The sequence below is a fragment of the Filicampus tigris genome, chromosome 17 (genome assembly GCF_054856515.1).
Source record: "Filicampus tigris isolate MCC_2025a chromosome 17, RoL_Ftig_1.0, whole genome shotgun sequence".
Lineage (NCBI taxonomy): Eukaryota > Metazoa > Chordata > Actinopteri > Syngnathiformes > Syngnathidae > Filicampus > Filicampus tigris.
In genome coordinates, this window is record NC_141233.1 from 14,996,342 (window position 1) to 15,015,990 (window position 19,649).

A 19,649-nucleotide genomic window follows, 5' to 3' on the forward strand; every position below is an offset into this window, starting at 1 on the left:
GAACTGGGTCCTAAAGGGACTAAGTCAACCCTGACTTATTTATACCCAGTGCATTGACTTGAGGATTTGATCCAACAACGGATAAAAAAAAAAAAAAAAGGCTCATACCGATGAGGTAACGCGACCAAGAAACGGGTTACCATCTGTGCTTTTTTTTTTTATTACCAGCTTTTTTTTTTTTTTTTTTTTTTTAAGAAGTACCACCAACTTTTCTCACTGTTTGGCATCGTTTTTACGCCGGACGCCCTTCCTGACATATTTTCCGTGGGTGGGCCATCCTCCATGATCAGGATTTGAACCCTGATCGCCGTGTCCAAAGTCAAAATTCAGCCGCCAGCAAGAATGCTATCTTCAGTTTACTTCAACTTCAGTAAACAAACAAAACTGTCCAAAAATGGTACCCAGCTTCAGCTCGCTCAAATACAAACTTCAACCCAAACAATTAACCCAGTATTGGGTAAAAGTACCCCAAATTGCTCAGGGAATGGGCTAGGACAACAACCCGACATTGTTTAGTGTGATAGCAAAAAAAGCTCAACGATATGTTGGTAAGTATTCCACCCTGACACAAATATGAAAATTGGAAATCTTAGAAATGTTGAGTTCCCGATCTGTCTAAAATACACACCCTTAAAAATGCTGGGTCCAAAAAAAATAATCTTTTTTTGTTAAATGTACTGACCTGCTTCTTGGGTCAATTTGTCCCAAAACATTGGGTTGTTTCAATCGAGTTGTTTTGTTAAAAAAAAAAAAAAAAAAGAAAGACAGTTGCATGTCGGTCCAATTTTTGAAGAAAATTGGGTTATTTTTGACCCAGCAGATTTAAGACTGCATGTTTTAATTTTAGGTAGCAATCCGTCAAAATCTCGAGGGCAAGTTGGTCTTTGAGGACCCCTGGAAATTGCAAAACGGAGCCCAAAAATAGCCTCTTCAAAGCAAACGACCAGTCCTCCTGTTTATTTTTCTGCCTTCTTTTGTGTTTACGGTGGGCGTACTCATAATAAGCAGCTCTAATATTATGTGGACTTTGGACAATATTCCCAAAAAAAAAAGTTGAACTTCCTGTCCGGCGTGCCAAGCCATCAGAGCTGGTGATGCGCCAGAACAGACAGCAGAGGACGCAAAGGCCCCCAGGAGGCCGAAAGTGACTTTGCTTCGCTTTGCTTTGTTTACTTGCACGAGCTGATGATTGCGCTTCAGCCTGAGCGTGATTGTCAGCGACACCGATGTGCCGCCTCCTCGCTACGACTCGCACCAAAAAAAAAAAAACATTGCCGCTCGTATTTTTCCCAAAAGGCTCAGTGGCCGAATCTTTCATTTAAATGAAAGACGCCATTTTGCAGTTTGCACTGCTGACGGGCGGCTGGGCGAGCGAGCGGCAGTTGGCGTGAATGCCAACTGATGAAATATTCAGTTTGCAATCAATCGCAACGCTTTTGCGTGAAAGATGTTTGAAGCGCTTTAAGGTCTCTTATGAAAAGTGCTACTACAAACATCCCTACTTGTATCGAACAGCTCAGTTTTGTGAAATATTCTTTTGATAACATTCTGTGGTTGTATTGCGCAGTGCTTTAGAAGTGGCTCAGGATAACTGCTTCCGATTGGGGCCTCATTTGGGCGGATAAATGTTTGTCAAAAGAATTTTTCCAAAATGGCTGCTTCAAACCAAAATGGCTTGCTTTGCTTTCGGGCATGGGTCCTTGGTGGTGTAGGGGATTGATTTTTTTTTTTTCTAACATTCTGAATCCTCAAAATGATGCCCATGCTCTGCCTACATGAGGCGGCGCAGCTTTACAATATAGAGCCGTCCATCTGTCTCGGATATCTGCTTCAGATTGGGGATTTGCGCAAATTTCCTAGCGGGAGTTTGACAAACTACAAGCTCTGGAATTGGCCTAAAATGGCTACTTCAAACCAAAATGCCCAACTTCCTGTTGCTTTTTGGGCATGGGTCTTTGAGACTTTTTCATGTCCTGCCATGATAGACACGTCCCACCAATTATGTATTGGTTGGCCCAAGTTCTGTTCCAATTCAAAGTACGAATTAACTAAGAACGTACAGAATACCCGGATGTTGTTCTAGTCTGCTAGCTTGAACCAAGGATGCATCCGTTGGATACTTGTGAAGTCTCGGCTAGGAAAATATCGCAAGATGCATTTCGTGCTGTTTTTACGGAAATATGTCAGAGTCGAGGAGGAAGTTCACAAGTACGCAGCCATTCCAATTTTCAAAGAGATCCACGTTCTTGGGTAGAACATTGTCACGTACGTTCTTGGTGTTTGGCCAGTTCACAAGACCAGACTCTACATTTTTCATATGGGTGTTTTTTTTTTTTTTTGTCTTCTTCAGACACCAAGAGTAGGACTTTCCAAAGCAAGTCTTTTCTTGAAGACTTTGCACCTGTGATCACGCCTTGGAGGACTTGGTTTCAAAATCCATGGTGGGACAGAATCTTAATGTGGTGCTCAGTGTTGAGATTAACAGAGCAGAGCACACACAATACAACCAAAACTGTTAGATGCCTGATTTTGTATCTCTGTGTGGGGTCTGTCACAGATACAAAAAAAAAAAAAAAAAAAAAAAAAAAAGATTTGAAAAATCCTTCTGTGTGTACCAGGCTTAAGACTGACAATACACCAGAAGGAAATCCGACAGATGCGCGCTAGCTTGAAAACAGCTGACACCTATTTACAAACAAAGATGGCAGCTGTCAGGGAAACGACGACCACCACCACCGGAAACAATGAATGCCTTTTTTTTTTTTTTGTTCCCTGAGATGAGAACAATTTCCTCCGTGGGGTAGCTTTGCTTTGCTGGATTCTCACAGACGCAATAAAAGGATTAGGAATTCCGTCCCTGTTTTCCCACTGCTGAAGAATGTGGAATGTGTCACTCTAAGCTGATCATTAGACATAAAAAAAGAAAATATAATAGTAATCCTGCTGGACAAAAGTAGTAGGATGTGTTGCTTTAAGGCTTTCTGCAATGTGCAAATACTGAAGGACAAAGTATTGTAAAACAGTCAAATTCTCTGCCATTAATTTGCATTATTGTAAGCATTAAGGGGCGCAAAAAGGAGTCATCAATCATTACATTGGTTATTTTAACAATCGGCTGATTCATCAGTTATAGGAATTTAATTCTGTCAAATATCGGAATCAGCATCGGCCCCCCCCCCAAAAAAAAAAAAAAAATCCATATCGGCGGGGCCCCGAGGAGAGTACATGTAAAATGTGCTCAGAGGAAATGGAAAAATACTCCCAAAAAGTACAGATACCTGAAAAATAGACCTCAGCGCGATAACAAAATAGTCATCCTCTGTTACTGTGCTGTCTTTATCCAACATCAGAGAGCTTTTATGAAGACAACCCGAGAAGGGATTTAAATGGGGGGTCGGGGGGGGGGGGTGAAATGTTTCATTGAATGCATAATGGAAGGAGTGTGAATGAATGTGTGGCTTTCTGCGCATTGCCACAGTCACATTCCAGGTGTGCTTTCAGTCTTTTACATTCCGCACGCAGCGGTGGAAGCACGGGCGAGCAAACATTGTCTTCGCCTTGTTTATGGATTCGTTCCGCACGCGGCGGCGGCGGCGGCGGCGACGCTGGCGCACCATCCTCTCCTCCTCTTCCTCTCCTCCTCTTCCTCCTCCATTCTTGTTTTTTTTTTTTTTTTTTTTTTGTTTGCTCTCCCTCCCTTGTCTTCCCACCTCCTCACCCACGGCCGCCTGGAGGTTGGAAGGAGCCATTACGTAACTCACTTCAAATTACCGCCGCGCATCCATTATGGATACGTACTCGCATGCGCCGCCTTTGACGGATTTCTATGAGGAGGATGACGAGGAGGGATACGAGGTCAGTTGTCCACGCTCGTGGAGATTTGGGGGATGGGGGGGGGGGGGGCGACACTCGCCAGTAGGAACGACTGAATCATCCCCCTCATCCCCTTGAGTCGGCAGCAAAGTGCACACACGTGGCGGGTGATTGTGATGACACATGACAGCATCGGTAGCGGCGGCCCTTACGTCGTGTTGCACTTCCTCGGCCAGTGTTTCCCAACCTTTATAGAGCCGAGGCGCACATTTCATGTTCGAAAAACCTCACGAGCGCTGTTTGGTGGCCTTGACCTCAACTCAACATATTTTTCAACAAGCAGCAGTTTGGCATACTGTATATTGAACAATTTGTCCCCAAAACAAAAAGGCTTCAAGCTATTTATTGCCGTTCCCAGTTGGAGTTTACTATCCAACGAAACACAAAACAAAGATAATCACAAGTATATTCAAAGCAACCACACAACTTTGTTTTCTGCTAGCTTGATGCTAATACACAATTCAAAATGTCATAGACCAGCCAATGAATAGCGTTGATAATCACGGTGTTAAAACCCTTTAAGCAATAGATAGATGGTGCTTCAAAATATAGAGACAATTAGTTTAATAATACTCACAGGCATATATTCTTTATCCTCTGGGAACGACTAGACTAATATTACAGTAGTTGATCAAGTCAGTTGCAGTCAATTGTCTTTATGATTGTATTATACTGCCCCCCAGTGGCCACGGCGCACACCGCAGAGGCGGTGAAATAACCACGATACACCACTTTTTAATGCTTTGCATTGTTTTTGATTATGTTTGGCACAGAGGTGTGCAGCTCTCCAATCAAAGATGATTCAATACGTATCTCAATACATGGATGCGAAACGATTCAAGGACATTTACTTTTAAAGTTTTAACGTGTGTGTATGTGCGCACACACACACACTGTGGTTGGGTAATCACTGTTGAAGGGACTTCCTGTCCAGGTGGACGCCCACTGAGCACTTCAGGTCCTGGAACCATCTCAGTCAGTCAGTCATGTCTGTGTGCCTAAATACTTGCAAAAACCAGATGAAAGAATTATAAGGCGTGGAGAATCCCCTCCGAAGCCTGGCGCACCCTCTGCAGCATGCATTATAGATCAGCGGCAGCCCGTATGAATGGGACGTGATAAAAAGGAAGGCGAGCGGCTGATATTTGTCACAATGGGACGTATAATGGGGGTGTCGCATGCAATTTTCACCCGTGGCTCCACATCATTCAATATCAACTCGAATGAATTAATTCTCATCAGGCCCTGCGGCCAATCTACCGCCCCGCCCTTCTTAAAAGCCCCCATTTCCATTCCGTGCCGCTCTTCCTCATCTCATTTAAGAAGAGCTTCCAATCGGGTCCCTGCCTTTAGCTGTCAGGAGGAACCTTTTTCACACTCGGCCAAATCTCCCCTGGATTAAACGGGATCCCATTGATCTGACAACCTGCTCGCTCGGCTGATTTGCGTTTTTTAACATTCCGCCGGATTCAAATCAAACCCCCCCCTCCCGGTCGCCCCGAGGCGGCGGATCTCACCCGAACCAACCCCCCCCCCCCACCCCCCTTCCCCCGGGTCGGGAGAATTCATTAGCCGGGGAGGATGCACCAGTAAACGCCCGCCCCCCTTCATCGGTGCCCGCCGGGTCGCATCGAGGAGGGGGAAAAAAAAATCGCAACGCAACGAAGGGCATAAGTACATTTTTAAAAACTGATGAGGAGAATATTAAAAAGCACTAAAAGCAAAGAGCGGAGAAGTGAGGCTGGGAAGCGGGGTCGCGGGATGGCTCTTTTATAGCTAGTGCACTTAGCGGGCCCACCTCCTGGCGACATTTCAGTTCCCCGAGTGCTTTTGGAGAACATTTGGCCTTCCGACGCCTGCCCCGCCACGGCCTCGGCGTAACAACTGACATTCGTCCCCTCGGGGATGCCAGCAAAACTTTTCACAAACTTTCGTCCTGATACAATTCAGACCGAGCCTAATGATTAACATTGGATGACTCGTTATCACGTAGAAGGCCGATGATGTCTTATGTCGAAACTTTGTGGAGCCTTTAAAATTTATATACAGTTCATGCCCCCGCAAATAGCAGTTAAAGCACTTTTTTTTTCTTTTAAATGGGATTTTACAGGCAAGTTCAAATTTAGAGTTTCTTATTGTAGTACCACGTTGTGCCACATCATTCCGGGCAGCGCTGAGCTCAGCTGAAAGAGATGTCGTGTGATAGTAGAAGAGGAAGAAGGAGAAGAAGTTAATCTACGTTAGCCTGTGCTTTACATGCTAGCATTAAAGAAAGAAGTCAACCCAAACGTTTTTTTTTTTCCAAGAATATTTTCTGTTGTTTGGGTTGACTTCCGCTTTAAGCTCGTGGACTCCCGTGATGTGATTTCCTCTTGGTGTTTAACTCTTCGACGTCTTATTAGCTTTTGTTTTGTGTGACAGCTCGGCAGTAAACTGGAAGTGACAAATAAACCGCTTGAACTTGGCTAAGGAATACTTTCAAAAGTGTGTTTTAAGATGTTATCTGTTCGCATTGCAATGCACAAGATACTATTCTAAGACAATCCAATTCCAGATAAAACACACCTCCAAGAGAAGCGCGGCTCGCTTTCATGTCGAAATAAATGGATTTTTTTTTGTTTTTGTCGGATGCGCGTGATGTTTTTTTTTTTTTTCCATTTCCTTTTTGATTATTTGAAACACCGCCTGCCTCTTGTCTGTTGTTTGTGCACCAAAAGGCCTGATAGCAACGGTGAGCTCCCTCCTGTCTTGGCGCTCTCGTTTACAAGCCGCCTCCTGCGTCATGTAGCCGCATGACAAACGACGTACATAATTGGTACGGACGTGAGGAAGCTCGGGAGGAATTCCTGCAAACGTGTCTTTGAACAACATGCCCAAATCCCAACTACCAACCCCCCGTCCCTGCGTACTCATCGGACTGGAGAGACACAGTGGATTAAGCGGCTCCGGTGTCAAATTAACCGAGAGGTTGCGTTGCGTTACGGATGTAAGTCTCTCTCTCTCTCTCGCTCAGTTTTTTTTCCTTTTTTTTTTATGTGAGTTCACGGAATATGTCGACACGTTGACTCGGGCGAACGCTTCCCGCGGTGCGTCAGGCATCAGCGCCGCACGCAGCCATTTGGAAACACGGCGTCAAGCAGAGCGACTCGGCGGCACAAAAATGTCGGTGGGGAAATCTGTGATCGGGAGTGGGAAAAACCCGTTTGCGAAGAGACCATTTGGGATTTCTCGTTCTTGTTATCATTTGTACTTCTCCGCCGATCCTCCTTAAACGCTCAGGAATTTGGGGCTAGGCAGGAACAATCTGGATTAAAGATAGGGCTCAGACAAAAGATGAAAGGATAGCCAGTCAGAGTATTGACAAATTCTCTATTGAGCCTCATTTTGATGTGATAGTCCAGCAGGATCAATCTGGATCCTGATGATATCTGACTAAAGATAAATGGAAAAGCTAATCACTGATGTCATGAGAATATCTGACCAAAGAGCAACCAAAGCCAATTGCTGTCGCTTTTGTTTTGGTGAATTCCAGGATTTCAAGTATTTATATGAATACATATAATATTTGGAGCGTATCATCAACAATAAATGTAGATTTATATTAGGGATGCAACGATTCACTCAAGCTCCAATTTGATTCGATTTTCAGTTCCCGATTATCATTTCCGATTTTTTTGAAAGTCTTTTTTTAAACAAAATGAATGACTCATTTTATGACCAAAAGATGTTTTTATTTTGACATCTGCATTTTGTCCTGGTTACAAACTGTAACTTTTTGTAACTTTACAAAAAACAAAAAAACGTACAAGAGATTTGACTGCTATCATTACAAATCCTTTTGTGATCAGAATTTCGCTATCGATTCTTTTATTTTTTTTTACATCAATGCATATTTTAAGCAGTTAAAATCGATTTTGGATCGATTTTCATTGAATCGTTACATCCCTAATTTATGTCTATATTGTAATCAAGGTGCATTGTCTCTGTTGAGGTCTCATCTGACTTGGCAACATATGAAAAGGAAAGACGATCGCTGCCACTTCGTTTTAGTGAACCAAGTTCTGGATTATGAATGCCATGTTTTGAGCAGATTACTGACAATAAAGGTAAATATCTTAGATAATTATGTACCTTTCCGGAACCATGTAGATTTATAATAACAGATTTCAGGTTCTCTCTCAGCCACTATCCGGACATTTCAGTGACGATCCATTTTCAAGGGTTACAGTCCTCAGTTTATTTGTTTCTTTTGGGTTTCCACTTACATTTCCTATCGACAGTACAGTTTTTATGGCGTTTTTAGCGCATTCTGACGACTGTTTGGGTTCCAGTGACAATCACATCTCTTGCGAAAGGCTCCCCGATACACTTTGTTTCAACGTGGCGAGTTTTGAAAAGCGTGGACTATAAATGTAATGTTTTGTAGCAAATTTGCTGACAGCAAAGGTGATTTTGATGACGTACGCCGGTCCAGGACAGCCTCTGTTCCCCATCGGTCATGACAATGTGTTTATTTTGGCGCTTTTCGTTTCAAGATGTTTTTTTTTTTTCAAGCATTATGTTCAGACGCATCAGAGCTTTAGGGGAAAGTAGCTGTGGTGGGCAGCAAGGAGGCGGGGGTGGGGGGGGGTTGTAGATTTGAAATAAATAGAGTCTCTTTGAAGCGACTAACGTGTGATCGCTTTGACGCTAATCCCCTTCAAAGGCGGCGCTCCGAAAAATACTTCTGGCCTACGTAGGGTGCGCGCACATGGACATACTTTGGTGCACCCGAGCTGCTAGGCCCACAATAGCGTTTAATGATGTCGGCTGGTGAAAATCGATAGCTTTCTTATTGTGAAGTACAGATCCATTACTTGTAACGCCCATTTTACCTTGGGTGTGAATGACTTTGCCATCTTTCTTTCTTTGACTTTGTTTTGTACGCAGGCTCAAAATCAAGAGGGGCGTTGCGTTGATGCAACCTAGAATAATTCAAGTTGGCAGTCGCAGCCAATTCTGTGTCCAAATCCTTTAAAGTCAAGAGTTTTCTTGCCGTGACGGAACAATAAAGTCTGGAAGTTGCTGACAGAGGACATGGCTACTGGAGCAATTTTTTTTTTTTTTTTTTTTTTTCTGGATATCATTCAAAATCAATAGCAGAGAACAGCAAACCCCCGATAACCGATGAAAGTGTATCTTGTATCAGATTTTACTCCAAAGTTGTCGATGGCTTTTTCTGACATTAGTCTTCAAGGTTTGTCCTTTGGCCCCCGACATCTAATTTGCATCTGATCAAAAACCAATAGGACGCTAGGAATTTTTGGAAAGTAACACGGTTCAAAATCAACGCGTTGCTTCATCCCTTACTCGTCGTGACCTTCAATCATATATCAGCCCAGAGCAATAAAGTCACGGCGTAAAAACAGTGTGCACTGTTGACCTTTCGATTTAAAAAAAAAAACAAAAAACAAAAACACAATCAGATGTCTTCCCCGACATGGAAAAACAGTTCAAGCTAGCTACCGTTCAAAATCAATTGACTGGTTCACAGTAGGCCTCCAGTCCTAAGTGGGCTGCTGTGTATTACTTAACTTCCTTGGTGCAGCTATTCTTATGCTAACAGCATGTAGGTGAGAGCGAAGCCCGTCGTTAGTCATCATCAAATGCGGTTTGCCCACGTAAACAGCCAGTGGCCTTCAATCAGGTGTTTTCCCACCTGAAGCGCGCCGAGGGCGGAGGGCTTCACCCTCGCGGACGAGTGGGCTGCCGCGTAACGGTGAGCGCGTGTGGCTAAAAGCGCTACGCCGCCTACTGTAATACCTCTTCAAAAAAAAAAGAAAAATACAAGGTGGGTTGTGGAATTGGGTGGAGTGGTATAAGGGTTAGGAAGAGCAGTTTACAGGTGGCAGAAGTAGGTGCGGAGTCCGTGCGACACAGATCTGAAGCAGTAGAAAGGAATAACGCATGTAATCGTTTTAGCCGGTGGAGTCCATGAAACACAGATGGCAAGCTTTTCCCGGAAATGCTACATGGTACAACGAAGCAGTTGTTGGACTCGATGCGTGCGACATTGATGTGAAGCAGCGACAGAAACTGCGCTTATGCAACCAAGTGTGTGAAGCGGTTGAGACGAAGAATGCTTCTACAGCTAGATTTGAGTTTGTGGACTTCATTCAACACAGGTGTGAAGCAGTTTTCTGAAATATTACTTTTGTAACTCAATATTTCTTTGTGGACTCCGTTCAACACAGGTGTGAAGCAGTTCCCGTGATTGGGGCGTCACTAAATATTGGCTGTGGACTCCATGCAATGCAGATGTGAAGCTCGAAACTAAATGTTCGTCGGTGGTGTCCACGCAACACAGATGCGAAGCACCTCTCAGAAACAGTGCTCGTACGACTGCATTTTAGATTTTGGCCTCCATGCAACACAGATGTGAAGCCTTTCTCACAGACTGCTCGTACCGCTAAATATGAATTGGTGTCCATGCAGCACGGATGTGAAGCAGTTGTCTGGAACGGTGCTTGGATTACTCAGTTATAATGGTGACTCCATGCAACACAGGTTTGAAATTTTCCCATAAACAACGCCTCTACAATGAAATATTAGTTGGCAAATTCCCCCCAAAAAGTGAAGCAGTTCACACAAATGGTGCTTACGCAACTAAATATTAGTTGGTGCACTCCATGCAATACAGATGTGAAGCACTTCAGGAGGCAGTTTGAATTGTGTTGCGAACCAAAACAGCAACACCAAGGCTGTAAAAACTGAGAGGTTCCGCCATTCAGCTTTTGAAAAGTCTCCACTCAAGTTGAAAGACGGCAGTGAAGTCAAACATGTTTTCTTCCCTCCATTGAAAATACACACAAGTACCCCCCCACCCCCCCTCACCACTTCTTCTTTTGACGCACAACAGAGCCTCCGCAGATTCCGTGTGTGCGTTCGATCACCTCAAGTCAAGGCCACGGTGAGCGCAACAAAAAGAGAAAAAAAAAATGCCTTCAGGGATGTGTCGAGAAAAGCGACACGTTGCGTTTCACAAGAAATGATTGTGTGCTACAATGCAACTACTCAGAAGTCAATTCATTCATACAAATCAACCCATTGAATGACGCACATAAAAAAAACAACAACAAAAAACAAGGATTCGTGAACAAAACGCACACTACGCAGCCTTGAACCAATTGAGATTCTGAGTTAAAAAAGTAAGAAAATTGCAACAATAGTTATACTTCTTTCGGGTAAAAATTATAGGGAATATAAGAACTCAGTCTTATTTAAAAATGTTTTTCAAGAATAGTTTATATATGTACTTGGAGTACATACGATATATATATATATGTAATAGACACACATTTATGGGACACTCTTAAACCTGCTGGGTTAAAAGTGAGCCACATTAGGGGAATTCGCTAACCCAGCGCTGGGTCCAAAAAGGGAGCGAGCCAATGCTGGGCTATTTGTACCCACTGCATTGGGTTGACGATTTGACCCGTCAGTTTGGGTGAAGATTTTGATCAAAATGTGAACACCCCCCCCCCCCCCCTTCCGGCTCCCGCTCCTCGTGTCCAAAGACACACTTTGAAAACCGTTGGGTCAAAAATAACCCAATTTAGGTCACAAAATGGACCGATCCGCTACTTGCGTCAATTTGACCAAACTTTTTGGGTAGTTTTATACAAAACAACCCATTGTTTGGATTTTTTTTCACAACAAACTCAAAGTAACCCAAGCAATGGATCGGTCCATTTTTGACTTAAATTGGGTTATTTTTGAACCGACTTTTTTGCAGAGCGCAATTTAACATTAAATTGACTTCCACTTCAGTACATAACAAAACTGTCCAAAATGGCGACCAGCTTCAGCCTGCCCAAACCTTTCACCTTCAACCCAAACCGCTGGTTCAAAACAATTAACCCAACCTTGGGTAAAAGTAAGCCAACCTGCTCCAAATCTTCAGCTACCCAGCGAGCGGGATTGGGAAAACATGCCAGCAATTTTTTTCGTGTGTAAAAAAAAGTTTTAAGGAGATTGAATTCGAACGTCCCTTACCTGAGTTCCTCAGCTTGCGGTTGCGGAAGACGCTGACGATGACCAGCAGGTTGCCTAGCACGTCCACCACCGTGGTGAAGATGAGCACGCTGGCCAGGATGCCGATGACCCAGGCGGGCCGCCCGACCGCCTCGGTGCCGCCGACAGCGGCGGCACCGGTCAGGGCTCGTGCCTCCTCCGAGCGGTTGTGGAGGAGCGCCAGCGTGTCGGGCATCACGTCCCGCCGAGCATCGCCGCCTCTCTGCCAAGCGTCCTCCTCCTCCTCCTGCTTCTTCCTCTTCTTCTTCTTCTTCTTCTTCTGCTGCTTTTGCTTGTTGTTCTTGCCGAGATACTTGATAGGCAGAGGGAGGTGCTCACGTGTGACCTACATAAAGTTACACCATTCTTTTGTTCACTCAAAGTCACTCATCCACAGCACGCCGGCTTCTCCACCACCTCCTCAGCCAGACCGCTCACGTGTTGTTGTTGTTTTTTTTTGGGGGGGGGGGGGGAGGTGGGGTTCTCCCTCTCTTCCGCTGCTCTCTAGCGTCTTAAACAAAAAAGAAGCAGCAAACAGGGGATGTCTTCTCTAAGCCGTTGTGACGCCTCGGCAGGGAGGCGGCGATGTGCTCAGCATCCCGCAGGAACGCCCGCCCGAGCCTGAGCCCGAGCCCGTGGCAGCCTTCCCCACTCTCTGTCCCCTCCGCACGCACACGCACGCGCACATGCACACGCACACGCACACGCACGCTCCCCCCGGTGAGACCCGCATGGAGACACCCTGCGAGTAACACATCTCCTCCTCCCACGCGCCTTTATAGCTTGATGCGCGCTCTCTCTCTTTCTCTCTCTCACTCTCTCTCTCCCTCTCTCTCTCCCTCTCTCTCTCTCTCTCTCGCTCTCTCTCTCGCTCTCTCTCTCTCTCTCTCTCTCTCAATCTCTTTCTCTGTCTTTCTCTCTCTCTCACTCTCTTCCTCTCTCTTTGTCACTCTCTCACTCTCTTCCTCTCTCTTTCTCACTCTCTCTCACTCTCACTCTGTCTCGGTCACTCCATCTCTCGGGATGCTGAGAGATGCGTGCCAAACATCAGCAACGTGTGGCAGCCCACTCATGCTGTCTACAACCTTTTCAACTTATAAGAATATTTCTGTTATATTTCAATTTGTTATTGGCCCAAATAGTTGGAGGAAAGAAAAAAATCTTTTTTTTTGAAGAAGGAAAGTTGTATTTCATGGAGTTTTTCCCTTCCAGAAATGAGATTGTATTTTTGGAATTTTTTTCTTTTTTTGGGTCATTTGTAATAGCTTTACATTTGTCTTCGGCCAAATTATTTTGAAGCAAAACAAATTTTGAAAATTTGAATTTTTTGAAAAATATTTTACCTGAAAAAAATTTGCGGGGGTACTTTTTTCTTTAAAGGGAAAACTAATTATATTTTTTTCAATTAAATTATTTTCTTGACAACATTCTTTTTTCCCAGAAAAACTAGTTTTAAAGACAAACTTTTGGGACCCCAAAAAAGAATTTAAAACAAAACAAGTAGCATATTTTAAGGTAAAAAAAAAAAGTTGTATTTTTGACAAAAATATTTTTGTATTCGACAGTCACATTTTTCAACAAAAACATAGTAATGCATCTCAGCACACTAATGCCCATAGAAAAAAATCATGTTAATATATCAGATTTAAATGTTTTTGTGTCCAAAATATTTAAAGGGAAAAAATATTTTTTTTATTTGTTTTTCCCCCACAAAATGAGACATTTAAAAAAAATCCAACCAATATGGGCTAAAATTATTTTGCTTTCAATAGTCACATTTGTATGATTCAAGTGTGCGAAATGATGAGATTTTGATGAGATTTTCTTTTGTTTTGAAGAACTCATTATTTCCAGAAATAAGTGTTTTGGGGTGGAAAAAAAAAACAACAACCGAAAAAATGTATTTTGTGACAGAAAAGTGGCGGCATGCACATGAGTGTGTAACACTGACACATCCCCTCCTCCCACGTGCCTTGATATGCCTCTGCTCTCTCTTTCACGCTCTCGCTCTCTCAGAATGCCGAGCAATGCGTGCAAAAACATCAGCAACGCATGTCAGCACACTGACGCCATTCATTCACCTTTTTCCACTCAAACTACTTGACGCTAATTGCGTGCATGCTGACGGGTGTTGTTGCTGTGTTGTGTAATGTTTTTTTGTTTTTTTTACATTCATTTATATACACTTGTGTGATAAATAATAGCAACGTGCCATCATAGCTGACATTTCTCAATGCAAAGGGAGCATTACTGTATTCCGAAAGAAAACAGGAAGGGGAATTCATCAAATTCTAGATAGATAGTTTTTTGAGGAGAGAATTTTTTTTCAACAAAAACTTACATTTTTCAGAAGTTTTTTTTTTTCACCAAATATGTCAACTAAGAAAAGAGGTTTTTTTTTGGGACAAAAAAGTTCAATCTTTTTTTTTAATTTTTTTTTTTTTTTTTTTATAGTTCTTAGTGAAAACAAGAGACAATCGCATGCTTTGAAGTCAAATGTTGTTCTGAGGTCATTTTGTTTCTTGTGAGTGTAGAGTGCAATGTGATGTGTTCCACAAGCGTTTGTGGGTCAGGGTGTGAGAGAAAAAAATGAAATAAAACGCATTCAGTCTGTCACAAGCGTGCAGTCTCGCCCTCCGTCGTCATTACGGAAACGCTCAGTCGGGGCGGATAAATCGCATCATCGCGGCCGCCATTGATCCCCGGACCCTCGTGACGCACGCGCAATTATTCTGCATCGCTTGCATGGATTTTTTTTTTTTTTTTGACACCGGGTGGGACGCTTTCATCTGCCGAGGGCTGACTGTCGGACGCCCAATAACGCCGGCCTCAATGTGTCATGGCTCAAAATGTGATGACAAGGGTGGGGGTGGGCGGTTATCCAGCAGACATGAGGGACCCCCGGTTGGATTAAAGTGCCGGATGTAATAAATGGAGTCAATTGATCCAATGAGAACAAGAGTGAGCAAAGTCTTTTTTTTTGTTTTGGGGGTCATTTTAAAGTTGAGTGCAGAAATGAAGATTAGTTCATGGAAATGTAATCACCTTTTCTGTAAAGTTGCGAGATTTGACAGAAGTTTGGACTTGGACCACTTGCACAATTTTTTTTTCCAAATCCCAGTTTGTTTCTTTTATGTTAGTATAACTGAATGCCTTTTTTTTTTTTCGCAAAAAACGCCTTATTTTACCCTTACCTCGTTTTTTGCGAAAAACGCCTTACTATACCCTTACCTCTTTTTTCGCAAAAAACGACTTACTATACATGGTTACATGGGTGTTTTTTTTCCAAATATAAACATAAACGGCATGTTTGAGATTTGAACCCAGCTCCTCAGGTTTACAAACCTACGACTCTATCCTCTCAACCAGTAGGGAGCTGAAAAGTTTCATTGCTGATTATTGTTTTTTTTTTTTTTTGTGCAAAAAACCTTACTGTACCCTTACCTCGTTTTGCGCAAAAAAACGCTTTCACTTTACTACCCGTACCTGACCTCGTTTTTTGAAAAAAATAAATGAATAAATAAACCCGCCTTACTAACTCTTACCTCGTTTTTCGCGAAAAACGCCTTACTATACCCCTACCTCGATTTTCGCAAAAAATGCCTTACTATACCCTTACAACGTTTTTCACAAAAAACGCCTTACTATATACTCTTCGGAAAAACGCCTTACTGAAAAAATGACCATGTATAATACGGCGTTTTTGGAAAAAAAAAACAACAACAAAAAACCACCATGTATAGTAAGGCGTTTTTTGGGGGGAGAACATGACCATGTCATTTTTTTTTTTTACCCAAAAACGCCTTGCTATACATGGTATTTTTTTTCACCTCCAAAAAAACCTTACTATACATGGTCGTTTTTTTCCAAAAAACTATTTAAGTCAAACATGGTTTTTGAGAAAAAAAAGCACAAAAAAAAACCATTGGATTTTTCCAACACAAAAAAATGCTATTTTAACATTATTTTCTCTCCAGTTGCTCCAAAGGGCTGCTGTTGGCCTTCTAACTGGAATTCGCAAGAGGGAGCATATAATTCCTACTCTGGCCTGCCGCTACTTTGACGTTGATTTTACGATTCTTCAATTCGTTTTCCAATGCCTTTCTGGTCTTGCCCGCCTTGCCACGCTGAGCTACTCCGTTCCCTACACGGCTGTTGGCTATTTTATGATCCATTTTTATTTGTGTACAGCTCTTTGTTTTAGCTGAGGTTTTCGTTGTTTTTTTTTTTTTTAAAGTGCTCTGTAAATGAAGTTAAGAAATTTGCAGTGTAGTCTAAGTGTAATGCAGTTAAACATCATGCTCCCTATATGCAGTGTTGATCGTTTGGTGCTGGGTGTTGATGTCGCTAATGCGTTTGCTTTTGTTTGCTCCAACAAACCGCTGAGCCACTTAGCGCTCCGCCGCCTATTGATGTGCGCCGCAACGTGCTTTGTTTTTTTTCTTTTTTAAACATCCATGCCGTTGAGTGTTTGCTGAGTGTGAAACGGCTGCTTGTGATTACAAAACCAGAGGAAGCCATTAACCTTTTGGGACGCTTGCTGGGGGTGGAGTTAAACAAAAAAAAAAAAAAAAAAAATAGCTTCATTGAAGATGAAAGTGAAAGTTTGAGGAGCGCCTGGCACACATCATCGACGCACCCGACGAACACGTCCAATTAAATGGCGACGCAATATCTCGCGCATAGTGCCCGATGCCATTTACTGACCGTGCTTGTGATTCTGTATGCGCAAAACTAGTTATTTACAAAACTGACAGGCGGTAGCGTTCCTGACATATGCCGAAGGATTGTCCCGCTAATCATCTGCCAGACAGACAAGACAGACAGACAGCCCCATACACACACGCCATGCTTCACTGCAGCTGATTACGCTGTTGAAATTAAAGCATTGCTGAATAATACATGAGTGGCAGTTGCGTGAGATGCTGTTTGTGTCCGTTCCAGCTGTGTGTGCGCGTGCGCGTGCGCGCGCCAGGCAGATGTCGGCCGCACAGATTAGGCTGTGCCTTGTGTGTGTAATCCTGGCGTTAGTGAGAGCAAGCCGCCTCCTCCTCCTCTTCCTCCTCCTCCTCCTCCTTCCCCCGTTTGCTCAGTGTGATTTCTCAGCATGCTCACCGCAAGCTTCATCCAGCATCACCCTTGATGGGGAGTAATCGAGTACAAATACTTCCTCGCTGTAACTTAAGTAGACGAGCGTGTTATGGTGCCGTTTGGCTACACCAGTGTGGAACCGTCGTTATCATCGTCTGTTACAATCCGGTGTCAATACAGCTGCTTATCGCTCGTTATTAATTATGATAGCGTATCAATACACCAGAATCAAGGATCAATATCATCCCTTTTTTTTTTTTTTTTTTTTTTTGGGTGAAAATGGTGCACTCAGTGTTGGTTGACCAACATACGTTTGACATCATAATACATCAAAGGGATGAATTGGTTGAGCATGTTGTCTTGCAGGCGGGCACGGTGGTCGACTGGTCGGCACGTGCGCCTCACAGTTGAGAGGTTGAGCTTTGACATGAAATCAAGCCCGAACTTGTTGATTGTTGAGCCTTGGCGGAGGTCTCGCGTGGGGTGAAGCGCAGTCACAGATGACAAACATGAGTTGTGTCTACACAAATTTATTCACGGTGATAAAACAGCCTGAAATCGGAGTCGGCGCATGTGTGTGCGTGGGTGTGCGCGGGCGCGGTCCTGAAAGAGTCCTCTTTTAATTATCTTTCGCTTTTGATGCTCGTGCTGCTCGGCCGCCAAACGACCTCCTTATGAAATAAATAATTGGTGAGTAATGAAATGATTAAACAAAGACGGCGTTAATCTTAATAACATCTCTGAGGCGGCGTGCCGCATGCGCTTAATCAGTCCTTTCCCGGCAAAAACGAGTGGCGTTAAACAAGACGAGCGAGTCCGGCGGCTCATTTGAATCCGTCCCAACCTGCCGCGGGTTCCGACCCGGTGGAGGTTCTGTTGGTCCTCGTGGCCCTCCTGGCTCGTAGCGACACCAGGTTCAGCAGTCTCTCCAGCTCGTCCCCAGAACCGGTCACGGCGCCAGAGGCAAGATTTGCGCCGCCTCCCTCCCGAGTCCCCGAGGCCCAAGCCCGCAAGGGGGGCAGGAGCTGGGCCGGGTGTAAAGTGAGGCCGGGCGGGCCGGACGGGTAGCCGTCGTAGGCTTCCCGGGTCGGGGGCAGGGTGTCGTAGAGCGCCTCGGAGTCCTCGCTGTGATCAGAGTCCCGTCGGGGCTCCCGGTACTCCTCGTAGACGGGCGATTCCTCGCTGCTCCGTTGCCGCCCTTCCCCGCCCAGCCACCTTTTCCTCTGCCACTCGCCCGACCGGTTCTTCTCCCACTGGAAGGCGGTCCGCCTTGCCTCCGGCAGCAGCTCCCGGCCTCTGTCGCCGCCCGGGACTTGGATCGGGTAGTCCAGCTCCAGGGAGCGGGTGCTGCCGCCCCGCCGGACGTTCCGCTGGCCGTCGCTCAGGTCGTAGTGGGAGCCCGCCTCGGGGGGACGCAGGCGGGAGGGCGAGAACCAGCTGGAGCTCTGCCTGGAGGAGTCCCAGTGGTAGGCTGCAAGGGGCAGAAACGCACTTTTAGACTCTTTACCCAGCCAGAAAGAAACTTTTGCACCACGACTTTTAAGAGGCCCGGGAACATTTGGGGCGTGCCCGTGAATATTGCCGTTCATTCCGGTCATTTCATTTATCGGAGAATCGATTCTTGCGGCTGTCTTGGAAGACGTTTTGCCTCTTAGCTGATCAGGCCGCATCAGTTGTTGCTCAAGGCTAGCCTGGGATTTTTGGAGCCCAAGCAGTCAAAACTCAGGATTGTTGGAGTTTGTTTTACTGCTACAAAGTACCAAAAATGCAACTAAAATGCTACCGAGCTTAGTTAAAGAAAGACACTCCAGTCTCGAAAGCGAGTCCCTTTCACTTCAACCGCCACACCGAATGGACCATTTGGGTGTATTTATTTTGGAGGCGTTAAAAGAAGCGCAAAATGGCCTTTGCGCGAGGATATCTTCCCTCGGCGGCGTGAAGTGAAGCACCTGACACCTGCTGCTCATTTGTTGGAACTGTCAAAGTAGACGGCGAGTACATGCGGGATAATGGCTGCGGGAAAGAATCGGCCATTTTATCACATTTGCCCTCCAGCTTAAGTCACTCTGGTAATGAACGAACGTGATGATGATTACATTTGTTATTGTTGGTGATTATAGCTCGGGTGATTGCTAATGATGATGATTATTCGAAAAGACACCTTGCAACAAAAAGAAGTCAAGACTGGTTTCTATGTCATCTTTGAAGTTTTAACGCCCTCGGAGTCTCTTTTTTCTCTCTTTTCTTTGCACCGGTACGGGGGTTGGGGGGTTGGGGGGGTTGGGGGGGGGGGTGGAGGAAGCCTGGCGGTTTGCGCCATGAGTAGAAGTGGCATTGGTTGCTAGGGAACAAGACATAAAAGTCAATAACCGACGTCTCGGCTCGGGCCATCGTGCCTTCCTGAACCTGACGGGAGAATTCTAGCGGTTGGCGATACCTTACTGCCAATCAGACGTCTCGTCTCATCTCGAAACAGATGCTCGGTACCAGTTTTGAGGAAATCCATCGCACGCGTTCTTGCTTCATTTCTACTTTCATTTTGAACCGGTTTTGGGCCGCAACTGACGACGCTTCCAGAGATCACAATGACGCAAGAACGGGCGCCAGAGCGCTGATAGAGAAAGGGCTATTGT

At 44.6% G+C, this 19,649-nt stretch overlaps 2 protein-coding genes and 1 long non-coding RNA gene across 9 annotated transcripts in view; 1 reads left to right on the top strand and 2 right to left on the bottom strand.

The window, feature by feature from the left end:
• Positions 1–10,585, top strand: part of LOC147133573 (uncharacterized) — a 57,093-nt gene extending 46,508 nt beyond the window's left edge. The window contains exon 3 of one of the 3 annotated variants that reach the window (XR_015090298.1): positions 10,107–10,585. This is a non-coding gene — a long non-coding RNA (uncharacterized LOC147133573). Of the gene's footprint in view, positions 1–6,590; positions 6,676–8,802; positions 9,139–10,106 lie in introns of those variants that run through there. The other 2 variants (XR_015090297.1, XR_015090299.1) reach the window with 2 other exon arrangements.
• The window catches only part of mtnr1bb (melatonin receptor 1Bb), a 28,884-nt gene extending 16,224 nt beyond the window's left edge, over positions 1–12,660 (bottom strand). Inside the window, exon 1 of the mRNA XM_086057084.1 lies at positions 11,908–12,660. Within this exon, the coding sequence (XP_085913210.1) occupies positions 11,908–12,121 (214 nt within the window). The 5' untranslated portion in view covers positions 12,122–12,660. The remainder of the gene's footprint in view (positions 1–11,907) is intronic.
• A 4,868-nt stretch (positions 12,661–17,528) lies between these two features.
• fat3b (FAT atypical cadherin 3b) overlaps positions 17,529–19,649 on the bottom strand; it is a 65,476-nt gene continuing 63,355 nt past the window's right edge. For all 5 annotated transcript variants that reach the window (XM_086057018.1, XM_086057015.1, XM_086057017.1 and 2 more), the window contains one exon: positions 17,529–18,487. In XM_086057018.1, coding sequence (XP_085913144.1) covers positions 17,841–18,487 — 647 coding nt within the window. In that variant the 3' untranslated portion in view covers positions 17,529–17,840. The remainder of the gene's footprint in view (positions 18,488–19,649) is intronic.